This window comes from Rhinolophus hipposideros (assembly GCF_964194185.1).
Source record: "Rhinolophus hipposideros genome assembly, chromosome: 9".
Lineage (NCBI taxonomy): Eukaryota > Metazoa > Chordata > Mammalia > Chiroptera > Rhinolophidae > Rhinolophus > Rhinolophus hipposideros.
The window spans coordinates 15,115,449-15,134,890 of record NC_138055.1 but is presented as its reverse complement, the minus strand read 5'-3'; the positions used below and the strand labels follow the sequence as shown (position 1 = coordinate 15,134,890).

General features: G+C 36.2%; 1 protein-coding gene across 1 annotated transcript in view; it reads right to left on the bottom strand.

Moving 5' to 3' along the window:
- Window positions 1–19,442, bottom strand: part of SLC41A2 (solute carrier family 41 member 2) — a 106,500-nt gene that overhangs the window by 55,741 nt on the left and 31,317 nt on the right. The window contains exons 3-4 of the mRNA XM_081061064.1: window positions 9,866–9,973; window positions 836–907 (exon numbers count right to left, since the gene is read on the bottom strand). Coding sequence (XP_080917190.1) covers window positions 836–907; window positions 9,866–9,973 — 180 coding nt within the window. The remainder of the gene's footprint in view (window positions 1–835; window positions 908–9,865; window positions 9,974–19,442) is intronic.

Sequence of the window (19,442 nt, the reverse complement as noted above, 5' to 3'; positions counted from 1 at the left end):
TTAGAAGAGAAAAATGAAGCCAGAAAGGTCAAGTTAACAAAGGTTATACAGCTGGTTCATGTCAGAGCTAACACTAGATACCAGATTTTCTTATTTCTAACCCTATGATTTTAGAAGTAGTTGTACAGTTTTTTCCCCCAAAAATTCCCTTATTTCTTTGCCTTTGAAATGCAATCTATGAAATTACTTTTCTGCAACCATCTTCTCATGAAAATAAGTGAGCATTTCCTAAACTCATACTTGCTAAAGTTACTAGGGGGCTGCAGTCTTGTCTTGGGGATAGATACAAGAAGGTGGTGGGAGAGGAAGAGATATTCACATGAGACCAGAAAGAACTGCAGGTAATCAATATAATCCATGGTTTCATGTATATGCAACTGACAATTTAATGTGTTTATTTATATTAACACCAGCAACACTGACAAATTAAGGAAAACTTAGCTTAAATAAACATCTGACCATAACATATAAAGAAGAGCTAAGTTTAATTAAACAGAGGATTTACATTAAAAATCAAAGTAGAAAAATAGCACCTAAGCAATGAAATGCTAAATATTTATTTATACAGATATAACTCAAATTCTGGCTCTATTACACACTTATAATAGAAAATATTTTGCATATTATATATTTTTCATGTTTAGAAGATTGATCAGTTTTTAAACAAAGAAAACTTTCATAAATCAGGGCATCTATTTATTTTATCACTTTGTCACAGTACTAAATTGTTTTGGGTCCCCTGAAACAATTAAATGGTAGGCTTAATAACAGTAAAATTTATTTCATTCTTACAGATAACATCCAAGATATGTAAATAAATACGTGTATCACTTACCTGTTTTAAAGCCAAGTTGCCAATTATTAGGTTCCACTTTTCAATGGGTGAATCCATCTTCCCAATATTTACCTGTTACGGTAGATATTTTCATGTATCACTGAATAATCTATAAGCTCTCTATTGTATCTTAAACCCAAAGATAATTCTTTAGTAAATGCGATGAGCTCACATTGCACTTTAAATATAATCCTGAATTCACTACCAGTCTTGTATCTCACAGTGAGCTTGCTTGAGATGTTTAAGAAATTGTTTTTGCTTAATTGCTAGATTACAAGAACTAGTGGGCTAGTTAGCACTGTACATGTTGGTGTCATTCTAACATGCCAAATTTTGTGTATTGAGGCCCAATATAAATATACAATTTTGAGCTGCTAGCATTAGTTCTACATCATGAAACTAATGTCATTTGAAGAATTATTGACTAAAAAACCCAGATATGAACAAATCATTCATATGTACATAATTTGTATTTGACTCATGACTAAAACTGTTAGCAATAAAAAATTCATTCAGTTCACATATGAAGTTTGATCATGTATTTCACTATTAGAGTTACCGTGTTTCCCCGGAAATAAGACCGGGTCTTATATTAATTTTTGCTCCAAAAGACGCAGTAAGGTTTATGTTCAGGGGATGTCCTCCTGAAAAATCGTGCTAGGGCTTATTTTCCAGTTATGTCTTATTTTCGGGGAAACACAGTATACATCTTTCTAAAAAATGGAAGAATACTCTTCAAAAAATACTACTATTATTCATATATTCAATTGTGGTATAAGCTAAATCATACTTCTCAACCACTTAGGATTCAAAAAATGTATATCCAAATCTGGAAAGTTTTTCTAATGCAGTATTTTGGAAAACAATGAGCAATAATTATTTAAAAAAATATACTATATTGAACCAGGTTTCTATTATTCATCATCTACTTGGTCATGGAAAATAGGTGAATGGGTAAAGGGGGAAATATATGAGTTATTATTTATGGTATTTTTAACCATGGACAAGCTAGAGTTTAGCTCATTGGCTTCAAACCATGAGGTTAAGTACTATATCAACATTTCCAGTATCAGTCTAGAAAACAGATTCTATTCTCTAACCTCACTCTTAATTGTAGTCTCAAAGTATCCAGCAAATGCAAATATTAAGATTTCTCAGTGTTTTGGATAATTATTCATGCTGTCTTTATTTGAATATTCTGTCCGAAGCCTGGAAATCTAAATTATTGATGAAATTTGTGTTCGTACCTCTAGTAACTTGTGTCTTTGCTCATATGAATAATAAGTTACAAGCAATGTTTAGAGTGAAACTGTCTTAGGTTTAGTGTCCAAGAAATAGGTATGAGACACTGGAAACTACAAGACGTTGTAAAGAAATTAAAGAAGACACAAAGAAATGGAAATGGAAAGATATTCTGTATTCATGGACTAGGAGAATTAACATTGTTAAAATGTCCATATTACCTAAAGCAATCTACAGATTCAATGCAAACACTATCAAAATACTTCAACAAAGTTAGTTTTTAAAAAGTAAGATAATTTCACACAGCAGTAACTACTTTAAAAACAATAATAAATGTTTATATTCCCACTACCTGGCTTTGTCAAATATTAAAATTTTACCATATTTAGTATATCAATATATCATATATATGTTTGACATTATTATATTGTCCCATGGTATCTGAGGCTCTATTTATAGTTCTGCAATTTTTTTTCCACTGGGTTCTTCATGTTGGATAATTTCTATCGATCTATATTCAAGTTCACAAATTCTTTCTTCTGCTGTCACCAATGTGGTACATTTGATTCTTTTTTTTACAGTTTCCATTACTCTTTTAAGATTCCCCATCTGTTCACGCATTGCCATGTTTGTTTAACTCTTTGAACATTTTTTCCGTTAGTTCTCTGAACATATTTATATTAGTTGCTTTGAAAGATTTTCTTAAATCCAAATCTGGGCCCATTGTGAATCACTTTCCAATGGCTATATATGAATCACACTTTTCCTGAATATAAACCACACTTCGTGTTTCTTTCCACAGTGATTTTTGGTTGAAAACTAGACAGTATAATAATGTGTATAATGTTGTGCTCTTCTGAGGATTATTGGATTTCCTTTGTAATGAGCAATTAATTTGCATAGACTCAAATTATAGTCTCTTTTCTCTCCCACAGTGTTCAACAGCCAATATCTCTGCTTGGTTCTCAGCTACCAACTATTGCTTTTTACCCTAGCCCTTTGGAGATTATCTTTTTTCCCCCGCTCTTCCCCCCGCCCCCATGCCCCGTTCAAGCCGTTGCTTCTCAGTCTAGTTGTGTAGGACACAGTTCCCTGGCTGGTATTATGAGCCTTGCGCTCCCCTCAGCTGAGGCAGTCAGTCACCAGTCAACTGTGGGCCGCTCACAGCAGCTCACTCCAACCTCCAGCAGCTCACGGCAGCCCAGCTCCAGGGAGAGCTGTTGTTCACAATATTAGCTGTAGAGGGTGCAGCTCACTGGCCCATGTGGGAATCCAACCAGCGACCTCGGCGTTAAGGGGAGCAGGGAGCTCCAACCACCTGAGCCACCGGGCCGGCCTGGGGGGATCTCTTTTGTAGTTTAATGGACAGCCAAAGATTTGGGCAGAATTAATACTCAGATTCTGGGGCTCATCATCTCTGCGGTGCTCTTACATCTGGGATGTCCCCATAAATTTCCACCTGCTCTGTCAGGTCCAAACTCTGTTTACCTGATAACTCAAACCAATAAACTAAACTTTCTGCCCTATAGCTATGCACAAAACACAACGTACTTAGTCAAAAAGGCAAAAACTCATAGATTTTAGTTGGTGTTTTGTCTTTAAAGTATAGGCCCGTCTCACAAATCTGCTTTTTTTTTTTTTCTTTTTTGCCAGACTACCTGACCTCTGCCATTTCAAGCTGGTAAGACTATAGGTTTTCTGCCACATGAGAGTCAGGGATTGGGGAACTCCTTCACGCAAAAAGGCCATAGAAGTTGCAATTCTTATCCATTGTAGTTATGGCCTTTAAGGGTAAATTCTAGTTTCTACCTGCATTTGATCACTTTCCATGGCCTTCAAATAGTATTTCTAGATTTCGTAATTTTTCTTTTCTGGGAAGGTTCACTCAACCACTTCATTCTGTCATTAACTAGAACAGGGAACCCTAATATGTATTTTTTATATGCTTGAAATGTTGTACAATAAAACATAGCATACTAAACTAACACACTCACACACCCTAACATCTTCCTGGATGTACAGGGGGGACGTATATGCTCATACTCTTGACTGTGGTGTTTGCATTTAGTACAGGCTCAAATGTATATATTTTTTTAATTAATGAATTAAAAAGGTAGACTGTTACAAAATAATTTCAGAGAATCAAGAATTCTCTGAGAAGAGGTTTGAGGCAACAGAGATCAGTTTTGCCTGGATGGAAAAGTGTTCATCAAACTGTGCGAAGCGATTGGCTTCTGAGAAATAGTTTTACAAACTTTTTTTTTTTTAAATACTGTCTTTAGGATAATGGATACCATTTTTGACTCTTTTACATCTAGTATTCGGAGGCAGAAAATTTTAGACCTCAGGTAATAGAACTTAAAGCCAACAATTTGTAGAACCACTGTACTTGGCTTATTTTCCAATTATGTACTACTGTTATGCATGTATAACAATATCTACTATAATATACATCTATTGTTGTAAAGATAAAATCCAGGAAGAAATTATTCAAGTTAATCATCATACTTTTAGAAATATATTTTGACTCAAGAGGGCAAGATCAAGTTGATTTGGATTCATCATTATTAAATTTCCCTTGTTAATATAGGAAACGTTTTTATTGACATTTTATCTGTGAAATTTAATCTTTAACTTTATAGAATAACAAGTTTTAAAGACAATTGACCTTCAACAAATTGAGTGAGTAGGCTATGTTTGATATCTTGTGTTTTAAGTTCTCTATCATTATAACTTCCGGGGGCCTTCCTTATAATCCTATAAGCTCATTTATCTTGCTTCTCCTGCAGATAATCATAAAAATGAGAAAAGACCCTTTAATGGAGCAAAAAGATAAAAGTGATCATAGACTGGGCCTTCTATAGCTACAATGATTTCTAGTCTTACTTTTAAAGTGAAAATTAATACTACATAGGAAAATTGTAAAATTTTATAAAGAATTACTTTTTGCATGCACATAGATGAAAAAACTGACTTTCAAAATAATGCTTGTTTTAAGTTAAAAAAAAAATAACTTACACTCATTCACCCCTCTCCCTGGAACCAGAGAGTACAGTTAGGAATCAAATACAACAGTCCCAATTAGAGACAATAGGCAGCTACATTAAGATGGCGGCAGGTGGGGCAAAGAGAAAGGAAGGATTTCACTGGTAGAACAGATAGTCTAGACAGTCACTGGATAGAGAGATGGCATGAGGTGATTGGCAATTTTAATAAACTGATAAGAAATATAGATAAAAGAGTATGGTTGGAGGAAGAGAAAATAATGAGCTTAGTTTTGAATGTAGTGAGTGGTGCAGACAACTGAAAATTCAACTCTGGAGGTCAGAAAAGAGACTGGAAACTTGGATCTGAGAATCAGCCATGTGAAGTGGTGGATTACATAAAATAGCTGACGAGCACATGTAGAACAAGGTACTAAAACTTGAACATTTCACTGTGACGTTCGTCTGTAGTCGAATGATAGTTCCATGCCACTGACTGCGGTGTTCGACTTTACCCCACAAGCTCAGTGTCCCAGAAAGGAAGTTCAGGAAAGCAGATGTACATTTTTTTATATTTTTGTGTTTTTCAAGAATGAATAACAATAGGAAATGTTTATACTTTAAAGTAATCATTTATTCTAATAAAATGTAGCATCTTAACTGTATATACGCAAAAATATAAATACTGTAATTATTTTCTGTGGATTTTTGACACATGTTGGAGAACAAACTTGTAATCAATTCACACAGTGAAAAGGTTAAGAAAGACTCAAATCAAGAGGATGAGCAAAAACAAAAACAAAAAAGTAGACTAAGAAGCAGCAATGAAAGAGGTGGGAAAATGAGGAGAGTGTGTAGTCTCAAAGTTGAGGGTAATAAAAATTTCAAGTAGTGAATCGTCAGTGAAAAAAATCTATAGAAGGTGAGACTTTGGGGATTTTGTTATTAAGAAGTCATCAGCACAGAGTTGCTTTAACAGTGGACAGAGTATCAAAACTGGAATACAGCTGACAATGACTCTAGCATTCTGTAAGAATAGCAGTACTCTGCCTAGCAAACTTGCGATCAAACTCGCAAAACAATTAACACCATAAACTAGATAAATGTACCACATTATCAAAGCTTGATACCACAACTGACTTCTTTCCAACTACTAATATGTTTACTTTTACTCGTGTAAAATCCAGAGAAAATTTCGAGTGGCTATTCCCAGTGTTTAATTGTAGCTAATCCATCAGTCAGTTCTGTCATCTCTGTCTGAAAATGAGTTCTGGACTCCAGCTGTGTCTCACTGCATCCCCTGCTATTACCCTGATCCAAGCCCAAAGCGTCTCTGGGCCGTATCACTGCAACTGACTCTCAGCTTGTCTCCCTGCTTCAGCCCTTGGCCCCTGCAGCCTTGTCTCAATACAACAGTCCAAATGATCTGTTTAAATTATCTATCAGATCACATCCTTCCTTCGTTCATAAGCTTCCAGTGGCTTCCCATTTCACACAAGAGCCAAAGGCCTTGCAATGGCCCACAAGGTAATCTCATCCCCTGTGATCTACTCCCTCTCTCACTTGGTTCCAGCCCTATTGGCCTCCGTGCTGTTCATCTAGCACAGTGGGTCTCAGATTTTGATGTGTCTCAGAATGATCTGGAGAGCTTGTTAAGATACAGATCGCTGTACCACACCCCCAGAGTTTCTGATTCCGTAGCTTTGCAGTAGGGCTGATAATTTGCATTTCTAACAAGTTGCTGACTCAGCTGATCAGCACACGACAGTTGAGAACCATTGATCTGACATATCAACAACAGTCTGTCTCTGGCCCTTGGCACTGCCTGAGACATCCCTATGTCAAATAGCGTCGAAAAATAGAAGTATCCAAATTAGTATGTGGAAAAGTAGTAACTCGTGGCAACAAGCTATGATAACATGGTATAGTCATCTAATTTATGAAGTCTTAATTGCTTAGAGAACTAGATAATTCCTTCAGTTTATGGCTCAAATATCTTACAATCAGTGACACAATTCTTGACCTAAGGAAGACACAACTCCACCTCAACCTTCCCACAGAAAGGCCCAGCTAGATCACCTTTGCAGTGAAGACCACGACTGATAAGCTCCTCCCATGTGCTGAGCTTTTAATTAGCTTTGGCGTTTCCCTCTCCTAAATATGAACAGATAACTAAACATAACCAGACGTTTGATGAAAATGTTTAATATAAAATGTAGACGCCACAACAAATAAAGTTCAAGTAAAAAGATTAAGATTAAATTCACTTTAAGCCACGTTATAATCTGTAACTATCATTTATTTTGTGGCTCAAATCATCCCCGATCTGGCTAGTATCTAGTATGTTACCCTGTATCCTTTTGTTATGTCCCATCTTTTTGTTTTGTTTTGTTTTTTAAGCATTTCTTTACTTTTTCGCACCACAAGATATTCCAGGGTCATCTTATACTTTTATGCTCCAGCCCAAGGAGCCTAGTTTCTATTGTTCTCCACTCCCTTTAATATTCAATAATTATAATGATTACATACAAAATTATAGACTAGACTAAAGTGAATTTAGCAAAGTAACTCCACTCAGTGAGGTTTGGTTCCACCTTAATGACTAGTTGATATCCTCAGACATCTTCTCTGTAGCTAACTACAGAGATAAGCAACAGGGTTATATACATAAATAGTAATTTTTTAAAATAATGACTATCAAAGTTTTATCAAATACCAAAAATATTGTGTATTGGTACTCAGACCGAGACCCTAGAAGAGACCATTACAATGTGGAAGAGACTATTAGGTTTTTGTCACTGCTGTTAGTGACTCATTTTATAAACTCTGACATACTATCCTGTGCAGGGTAAATAGAATGTTCTGGAATGTGGCTTTTCCCACTATGCACTAGCTCTGCGTCCTCAGGAAAGTTACTCAATGTTCTAAGCCTTAGTTCCTTCTCTGTAAAACAGGAGTAATAGGTCTTATTTTGCAGGGTCGTTATAAGATATCCCCGTAAAGCAGTTAGCACAGTCCTGAAACATTATGAGAGCTCACTAATACCCAGTATGCCATCATTGTCCTGGGCTATGTGACCTTTCATATATAAGGGCTATGGGCTATGTGACCTTTCATATATAAGAAAGGGACTCAGCAAATTCCAAAGGGCACATGCAGCATTTCCTCTTAATTGAGCAAGCCAATAATGTTAATAAACATTATTTAATGCACTTCCTTTCCAAGTATCTGCTTTACTCAAGAAACCTTAGGGCACTCACAGTTGTCTAGGGGGCAGGGAGAAGAGGGCAGGAGGAGAAGAGAGTGCTCTCATCAACAACACAGTTGTTCAGCTTCCACATCTTGGTTATCTTTAGATACACAATCTTTTCCCCTAGTTCATAGATGAATTCACTTGCTGTAGCTTCTTTAAGGGAAAAAAAAAATACCTCTTACACGAAAGGCACTGCAATCAGTAATACGCTCTGATGGCTTCGTTAATTTTTCGCTAACACTTAATGGCCCAATGGCTCATCCACGTGAACCTGACAAGCCACATGGTTTTAACCATAACGTGGTCCCACAATGGGGAATACCCAAAGAACGTTATAGTGGAAAAAAAAAAACAGTGTCCTCTGCAGCTTCTAACAATAACTCAGAATGCTACTCGTGGCAGTATTTTCAAAAATGTTTAACCTTTCTGGATGACTATTAAGCAATATGTATCTAAAGCCTCAAAAGTATGCGTTTTTTTCCAAAAGGTAGTCACAATCCTAGAATTTGCTGAAAGAAATAAGAATGTGAACCTGTATGTATAACAGTATTCATTACAACATTGTTTATAATAGAAAAAGATTAGAAAGAGCCTATATCCAATAATGGATGGTGGATTAAACTGTGGTAGAACTACTGGGAGTGCCAAAAACATGTATACAAGTGGACACTTTGGTCAGCGTTACTCAAGCAGTAGTTTGCCATAATCAGAAGTGTCTGGACGCTGATGGTAACCACTTTGAGCACCTCTTGTAATTGCAGAAGTGAAACGTGACTTGTATTCATCTTCTGTTATTGGTATATATTGAGTATTACAATTTTAATACAGTTTTCCTTTCTTAAAATGTGCATACATTTTTTGGCACCCTCTGTATATACCAGAAAAGTACATAGCCAATAAAATAATGGTATAGGTCTACATGTACTGATATGGACAGATAATCACGGTATGTCTATATTCAGATGGATAGCCTGGATTATAAAAAAGAATATATATGATTCCAGTTCTTTTTCAGAATATACAGTATGTAGATAAATTATGACGTGCCTAACTATGTATAGTTATCCATCCAAGTATAGAAGGATCTATACCAAAATATTAATAGTGATTATGTGTAGGTGAAGAATTTGGGATAGTTTTAAATTCTCTTCTTTATACTTTTCCCTCTCGTCTTCAGCTTTACAATAAGCATGTATGACTTTTAAAATGACAAAAAGTTGAAGTGCCCATCAACCAACCATTGAATCATAAAGAATCTCAATATCTGAGTGGTCCCATGTGTTAAGCACTGATGATAACTGCCAGAATGTCCTGGAATAAAAGGAGGGAAATATCCTACTACTTCTCAGGATAAAGCAGGTCCTATAATTCTCTGATTAGACAACCCAGAGAACTCACAGGGTATCATATCAGGCTTAACTACTCAGCATAGCCCTGAGGTCCAGAAGTTTATCAGATAGAGGAAAAAAGTTTTTCCTGATACAAGTTCTCCGTAATAGAGGGAAACAGCATTGGTAACATGCATACTCTGAAGCAGGGAAAAAAACTTACTGCGGTCGATAATCTAGATGCCAATGTCATTTCCAAGTTCCCTTTGAGACCAAGCAGCGCAGGAACTAAAATGAAAACTTCTGTTACTTTTTTGAACACCTTCCAGTGCTGTAAGAAAAAAAAAAGGATTTTCTGACCCTCTTTAAAAAACATTTTAGAACAAAGATGTTTCTAAAAAATCTCAGCCTTTTTTCCAATGTTGCATTCGTATTTTGAATAATTACACAAGTCATTTAATCAATGAACATTTAGCTTACCCTCATTCTCCAGGGCTCTGAAGCCTTGAGTTACTTTAGAAGATCTAGTTAGTGTTAGGAGTGATAGTCACTATATCCCAAAGTATATCTAACTTGATACACATCTATGATACACTTAAATTTTACTTTATCCCTTATGATGCCAAAAGTCAGTGTAACTAGCGGTTAAGAGCATAGACTAATCAGGTAACATGGGTCTGCATCTTGGTTCCAACACTAGTTACAACAACCACACAGGACTATTACAGGAATATTATCTAATTTCACAAATGAAGAAATAAAGATTCAGAGAAGTTAAATGATTTCCCCAAGGTGAAAATATGGGACCTAGAATTGACCTCAGGAGTTCTAAGTTATCCATGTTCTGGTCCCATTTTCAGGGCGTGAGGCAAAAGGTTGCAGAGCACAGGGTCATAAAACGAGCACTAAATTGAAAATTAGAAAATTTGCGATTCTAGGCATGGATCTTTCATAAGTTGGCTGTGTAATCTTGGATGAGTCACACATCTTTCTGATCTCAATTTCGTCAGCCATGAAATAAAGATATTATCTGCCTTGTCTAGCCCTTGGGGAAATACCATAATGAAAATAACAAATATTAAAGTCCTTTATGAACTGAAAAGACCATAGAAATGACTTAATATCACAAAGTGCTGTTATTAAGAGACAAAGTTCCCAGTATGAGACTTTATGGTCTAATCATATTAATTTATGCCAAAAAATAATAAAAAACACAGTCATCATTAATACCAAGACAGGTGAGAAAAGCACACTTTAACTCCATCTGATAAATGAAAGAAAAATTAAATTTGCCCCCAAAGTTTCCCTAGAGGTTGTTCCAAATAGGTACAGAAGTAGGGCCTAAAGAAAAATTAGGAAATGTTTATCAGATCAGTCTTTGGTAGAACCCTGGCTCAAAGGATTAGCAAGGGAACCCCTCCAGAGTCAAACCAATTAAAAATGGGCCTAGCAGTTTCTTCTTTAACAAAAAGGCAACCATACAAATGGGAGAAGATATTTGCAAACAATACCTCCAATAAGGGGCTAATATCCAAAATATATTATAAGGAATTCATACAACTCAACAACAAAAAAACAAACAATCCAATTAAAAAATGGGCAGAAGACCTGAACAGACACTTGTCCCAAGAAGACATACAAAGGGCCAACAGATACATAAAAAACACTCAACTTTACTAGCTGTTAGGGAAATGCAAATCAAAACAATGAGATACCACCTCACACATGCTAGAATGGCTATTATAAACAAGACAAGTAATAACACGTGTTGGAGAGGTTGTGGAGAAAAAGGAACCCTCATACACTGTTGGTGGGAATGCAGACTGGTGCAGCCGCTATGGAAGGCAGTGTGGAGGGTCCTCAAAAAATTACAAATAGAATTACCACATGGCCCAGCAATTCCTCTTCTGGGTATCTACCCCCCAAAAATCTGGAAACATTTATCTATAAAGTATATGCACCCCTATGTTCACTACAGTATTATTCACGGTGGCCAAGACATGGAAACAATGAAAGGTCCTTTGATAGACAACTGGATAAAGAAGATGTGATATATATATATATATATATATATATATATATATATATATATATATATATACAGATATAGATATATAGATATACAATGGGATATATAAGAAAAGATGAAATACTGCCATTTGCAACAACATGGATGGATCTTGAGATTATTATGCTAAGCGAAATAAGTCAGGCAGAAAAAGTCGAGAACCAGATGACTTCACTCATATGTGAGATATAAAAGTGAAAGTAACAAATGAACAAAACAAACAAACAAACAAATAAAAACTCACAGATAAAGACGACAGTTTAGTGGTTACCAGAAGGTAAGTGTGGTGGTGGTAAGAAGAGGGTGAAGGGGGTCAAACATATGGACCCCCTTAGTCAGAAGGAAAACTGACTCTGGTGAACACACAATGTAATATATAGAAGATGTATTAGGTTGGTGCAAAAGTAATTGCGGTTTAGGGGCAGTCCGTTGGCTCAGTTGGTTAGATAGAGCGCAGTGCTCATAACACCCAGGTCGCTGGTTTGATTCCCACATGGGCCAGTGAGCTGCGCCCTCCACAACTAGATTGAAAACAACGACTTGACTTGGAGCTGATAGGTCCTGGAAAAACACTCTGTTCCCTAATAAAAATTTAAAAAACATACACGTAATTGTGGTTTAAAGGTTGAAAATAATTGCAAAAACTGCAATTACTTTTGCACCAACCTAATGTTATAGAATTGTACACTTCAAATCTATACAATTTAACTAACCAATGTCACCCCAGTAAATTACATTGATTTTCAAATATTGAACTTGACTTCATCCCTAGAATAAACCTTAATTATTCATGGTGTATGATTCATTTTATATATTGCTGAATTCTATTTGCCAAAACTTTGTTAAGAATTTTTCTGTCTATATTCAGGAGAGATATTGGTCTGTAGCTTTTTTTTTAATTGCATTGTCTTTGGTTGTGGTATCTCAGTAATACTAGCTTAAAATTAAATTGTAAAATTTATGTGTGTAGAGTCTTTATAGTATTCCTTTATTGTCTACAGTTTCAGATATCCCTGCTCCTTTCTGGTATTGGTCATTTACGTTTTCTCTCTTTTTTTCTTCATTATCAGTTTACTATAAATTTTCAATTTTATTGATCTTTTCAAAGAACCAGTTATTTGGTTCATTGACTTTTTTCCTATTGATTTCCTGCTTTCAATTTCACTGACTTTTTTTTTTTTTTGCTTTTATCTTATTATTTCCTTTCTACTGCTTGCTTTGGGTTTATTTTGCTCAAAGTTTTCTAAGTTTAAGATGGGAGCTTAGATTACTGATTTGAGATTTCTCCTCATTCTAATATATGCATTTAGTTCTATAAATTTCTTTATCTGTACTGCTTTACCTGTGACGCACGAATTTCGATGTTATACTTTCATTTTCATTCAGTTCAGTGTTGTTTTTTATTCTTCTGGAGACTTCCTCTTTCAACCACAGATTATCTAAAGGTATGTTTAGTTTCCAAATGTTTGGAAATTTTCCTGTTATCTGTCTGTTACTGATTTCTGGTTAGTTCCATTGTTGTTGTAGAACATAATTTGAATGATTTCAGTACTTTAGATTCGTTGATGTTTATTTGATGGCCCAGGATATGGTCTATTTTGGTATAAGATCAATAAAAGCTTGACAAATGCTATTTCTGTTTCAGTTGCTATGATCGTGTGATTTTTCTCCTTTAGCCTGTTAACATGGTGAATAACACTGATTTTCAATTATGAACCAGACTTGTATCCCTGAGATAAACCTAACTTGTATTTTGCTGTTTTGGGAGTGGTCTATAAATGTCAATTAGATCTTCGGTTAATGGCCTTACTGAGTTTTTCTACATCCTTGCTGATTTTCTATCTAGTTGTTCTATCAATTATTGAGAGAAGAGTTATATTATCCAAGTATAATTGTGGATTTTTTGATTTCTTCTTTCAGTTCTCCTGGGGGCTCTCACTATCAGCTAACAGGATGAAAAATGCTGGCACTCTACCTACCCTTCTCTGATACCATCCTGGATGAAGTGCTGTGGTACCTCGTTATAGCCCTTCCCCACCCCTAGCTTTACTGAGGTATAATTGACAAATCAAATTGTAATATATTTAAAGTGTAAAACATGATTTGATATAACATACATTTTAAAAAGAATTCCCACCATCAAGTTAATTAACATGTTCCATCACCTCACAAAGTTACCATTTTGTATGTGAGAATGCTTAAGATTGACTCTCAACAAATATCAGACATCAAATATACAATACTGTATTATCAACTATAGTCTCCAAGCTACACATTAGAGCCTCAGAAGTCACTGATCTTGTGACTGAAGGTCTGTACCCTGTTACCAACCTCTCCCCATTTCCCTCACCACCTAGACCCTAGCAACTACTATTCTACTCTGTTTCTATGAGTTTGACATTTTTTTTTTAAGATTCCACATATAAGTGGCAGCGTGCAATATTTGTTTTTCCCTATCTGGCATATTTCACTGAGCAAAATGCCCTCCAGTTTCAACCATGTTGTTTATTACAGCCTCCTGAGGTAGAATAATTATTGTCTCAAAGTTTTCTGTCTTGCTCTGTTGCTCCTTTCTTAGTTCTTTAGCTACAGAGCACAGGCTTTTGTTGTTGTTGTTATTATTGTTGCTTTTTTCTTTATGTTTTGTTGGTTTGTTTCGTCTGCACCTATTAATATTTCCAGGTCACTGGCTTCTTTAGCTCCAAGTGAGGGATACATGTAGCAAAAGAAAACCCAGAAAACTCACCACTGTTTTGTTCCTTAGGCCCCAAGAGGCCTAGCCATCCTGCTTTCTTCATTCCACCTTTCAGAGTCTTTTTATGTTTATTTTATATAGAGTTTATTTTATATAAAGGTTTTTTAATACTAAATGGGAGGGATAGGTAAAAGTACATATACTGTAGCTTCCTGGAAGTAGAAGTCCTTACAGTGTTTATTACATAAAAACCAGAACCATTACATCAGAGGGGGTGCTAGTGCCTTCCTGGGGTTACAACTATGTTGAAGGAGATATTTTATCTTTAATACAAACTCTAAAACTGTACCTATACTTTATATGAAGCGAAAAACATGGTGATGCCTTCCTAGCTTTGTGATTTGAGAAACTGGTGATAAAAATTAGTGTAACGTTGATACCGCTCTCTTACCTTCTCTTTGCACTTTTAAAACACCAGTATATTGTTCACAAAACTTCCACAAAGCATCCCTTTCCTCTCTGATCTCTCTAGTCTCCGTATCAGAAAAATAGCCCTACTTGGAGTTCCAGGGTTAGAAATATAACTCAGGTATAGCATCAGTCCATCTGAATTTTGAAACACACACACACACACGCACACACTCTGCATTAACTGTACAGTCTTCAAGGGTCTCTGGGGTTTATAGACATAAGCTTTCAATAATATTCTAATGGTAAGTATAAATTTGCTTAAGAATTACTGGAAGTTCCAAAGATATTAGCTCAGTTTACTTATATTTCTTTTAGATGGATGGGTGGCTAACACTAACGTCATTTTATAAAATCTTACAATAGATTATAGGCAATCTGAGATAACACCTACAGCATGTCTTACAGAGAACCGGACTTATCCACGAGACAGGGCTCTACCATTTACTAGCTGCATACTGTTAAGTGAATCATTTAAAATTGCTCATTTTCAGTGAGGTAAGAAAAACACACAGAGCTTGGACTAGGTGATACTAGACGATTTCTAAAGATATTTCTAATTCTGACAGTCTATGATTTAAAATTAAGTTTGATCATCGAAATTCAGGAATCAGCATAACAGAAGTAGAGTTTATTTTATTGCATTCTTTCATTTAACAAGGCATTATTGAATGTCTGTTCTGTGTGAGGCATTTGGCTGGTGTTTTGGACTGGGCCCTACTTAAGTGGGAGCAAAGATTGTGTGGTCTGCCTACCCCACCCAACCCCACTTTCCAGTAAGAACAGAACTTGGATTCATTTAGATCAGTAGTTCTCAAACTGTAGCCCACATCAAAATCACCAGGAATGCTTGTAAGAACAAACTACCACAAGGGTTTTTGATTCAGTAGAGCTGGGATGGAGCCTGAGAATCTGTGTATCTAATGAGTTCCCGGATGATGCTACCGCTGTTGGTTCAGGGAGCACACTTTGAGAACCACTGATTCAGATGAACAGAAAGACCATGGGGGTAGCCAAGTCCTACATGAGAGGATTTACTCCTCTAAAAGTGTTGTTCTTGCCTCTTGTGCACACTTTTCCATGTCCGCTGTAACAATATCCACTCCTCCTCCTTTGAGAAGAAGTGAAATTCCTATTCTTTGTGGTTCTGGTGAAATTGCTGATCTGAGTGCCCATCTCCCCCAGGGACAGAAATGTAACTCCGACTGGGCCTGTCACATTACTGTTATCTCCCTAGTCACAGGGACTGGTCCTCGGGGTAAGCATGTGACCAAACACAAGCCAACTGCAGAGGTCTGTCCTAGAATTTTCCAAACTGAAGACAGAGGAGAGCTCGTTCTTTCCCTTTGTAAAACACACTATAAGGATATGGCCCTACACCTGTCAGCAGCTATCTGTGATCAGAGAGAATGAAAGCAACAAACAAAATGGGAGTTGCAGGGAGAATCGACAGAGAGAAGGTAGTCATAAAGTTAAGTCCCTGGTCTGGTTACATTTGAGGCAGGCTGTACACCTGTTCTTCCAGGTTACAAAAGACAATGCATTACTTTTTTTATTGCTTAAATGAACTGGTTAGTTGGGTTTCAATTGCTTACAAAGGAAGAGTTCTGACTAGCGGAAGGTGATCCAAAGATACGTTCCCTGTAAACAAGGAGATAGTACATTAGTTAAAAGCATGAATTTTAGAGTCAGCAAACTTGAGTTGATTCAGCCACTTAGCAGGTGTATGATCGTAAGCAAATCATTTCATCTCTAAGCCTCACACATCTAACGGAAATAACATCACCCACTTCAGAGTCCTCATAAGACATTGACTGAAGTAACTCAGGTAACTTACTGACAAAGAACATTCAATGCATAACATTTGTTAACATGACACCATTTATTGAACGTTTATCTCCCAGGTACTGTCATTAGTGCTCTACATGCTCTTTTCACTAAGTTCTTTAATTTGGAGATGTTATAAGGCACAAGCACACCAGGTTCGGTGGGACAAAAAACTTACTCTTTTGTAGAAGCTTGAATATGTGAAAACAGGCATTCTGTATCCCTAGAGGTCTTTTTGGTGCCACGGCAGAGGTCCGATAACACTCATTTTTTTACTTCTAAAAGTACTTAAATGTTCAGTCATACACTGTAGTTATATCTACGTATTTGTATTTCCCACCACTACAAAAAGGCATCGATTTGGGGGTAAAAATTCTAAATTTGAATTCCCACCCTGTGTTTGCTAGCTGGGTGAGCTCTCTGAGCCTCAATCAATTCCCTGGTTTGTAAAGTGAGGAAATATCTTTAAAACTCAATCTTTAGATTACTTCAACTCCAAACAGGTGATCTTGGCAAATTTTCTCAGCAAACATCAACTGACATCTGCAAACTGATTGAAAATTAAAGAATACAAGTAGAAAGCACAGAGGCAGGGCTAGAGTAGCTGTCGTATAAAACAGGAAGTAGATGTCCCATTAAATGGAAGGGGGATAATGACCAAGCAATCGATCCTAATCTGCCATCTGTCACGTATTAGAATACTACCTGGAGACACTAATGACCATTTAAACCCTTCTCCTGAATTTGATGATCCTGAATTTGATGAGGCAGCATGTGGAACAGCACCTGCTACGGAATGAACTATGTCCTTCTCCATGATTCATATGTTGAAGCCCTAACCTTCAGTGTGACTGTATTTGAAGATAAGGCCCGTGTGGAGGTGATAAAAGTTAATTGGGGTCATAAGGTTGGGGCCCTAATCCAATAGGCCAGCGCCCTCACAAGAGTAAAAGGCACCAGAGAGCTTTCTCTCTACCATGTGAGGACACAAGGAAAAGGCAGCCATCTGCAAGCCAGGAAGAGAGCTCTCACTAGGAACTGAAAAGGCTGGCACCTTTATCTGCGACTTCCCAACCTCCAGAACTGTGAAAGTCAATGTCTGTTGTTTAAACCACCCAGTCTCTGATCTTTTGCTACAGCAGTCCAAGCAGACTAAGACAGCACCATAGGCAAACTTTATCTCTTTCAGTTTTAAAACTGGCCTTGAAATCTTATCATTTTAGAAGTAAGTAGCTCTTAAAGGATTACAAATGCTTTCACATGCATTAAAGTTATATCGTGTATAGTGGTGAAAAGGACAGACATTGAAGTTAGACCAAGATCCAAGCCCCAGCTCTATCCGTTAATAACATGAAATTTTCTATCTGATCAAACAAAGATAATAACTCCTCCTCTACAGTCTTCTCACAAGGATTAAAATAAGAAGATGTACGTAAAGAGCTTGGACTGCAGCAAACCTTTAATCAATGACAATTGTTTGACATTTATTCTACAAATATTTATTGAGCACCTAACTCAATACACTGCTAGATACACATCTAGGAATGTAATGGTTAAAAATAAAAGAACACAATACTTTAGTGGTTACCAGAGGGTAAGGGGGGAGGGGAGTGGGAGATGAGGGTAAGGGGGATCCAATATCTGGTGATGGAAGGAGAACTGACTCTGGGTGGTGAACACACAATGGGATTTATAGATGATGTAATACAGAATTGTACACCTGAAATCTATGTAATTTCACTAACAATTGTCACCCCAATAAATTTAATTAAAAAAAATAAATAAAAGAACAAAAGCAATACAAAAAGAAATAGAAAATGTGATTAGCCCTGTGACATTTAAAGAAACTCAAGCTGTAATTAAAAACATTCCCACAAAGAAAACTGCAGGCCCAGATTCCTTCATCAGGGAATTATACCAAATACTTAAGGAACAGGTAATGACAGACTGACATAAAACTTAACAAAGAATAGGAGGAAAAAAGAGAACATTTTAAAATTCATTTATGAGACTAGCACTGTCCTTATATGAAACCTCTAATGACAGTAGGACAATTATATGCTGACCTTATATATGAATACAGATACAAAAATTCTAAACAATATTAACAAGCAATCAGAATTTTATAAAATGAACATTAAATCATGACCAGGTCATATTTATCCCAGAGATATAAGGTTGGTTTAATCAATATGATTCAACACAGCAACAAATAAAGGATAAAAATCATATAATCTTATTGACAGAAACAGAAAAAGCGCTTGATAATTCAACGTCCAGTCATTATTTTTTAAAAAAAAAACACCTTAGCATACTAAAACACGAAACTTCCTGATAAAGAATATTACAAAAATCAACAGCAAACCCCATGCTTCATGATGACCTTTGAAAGGATACTCTGAGATCTGGAACAAGATAAGGTTGCTTGCTTGCCCCACTCCTATTTTATAATGCTTTGGAATCCCTAGCCAGTACAGAATGGCAAGAAAAAAAATTAAAATATGTAAGGTTTAGAAAGAAATAAAACTGTCATTATTCATAGATAATATGGTTATAATGTTCCTTTGTTGCTTTTAGTTTTATATCCTACATAGAACAAAACAAACAAAGAAACAAAAACTCATAAACACAGACAATAGTTTAGTGGTTACCAGAGGGTAAGGGGGGAGGGGGTGGTAGATGAAGGTAAAGGGGATCAAATATATGGTGATGAAAGAGAACTGACTCTGGGTAGTGAACACA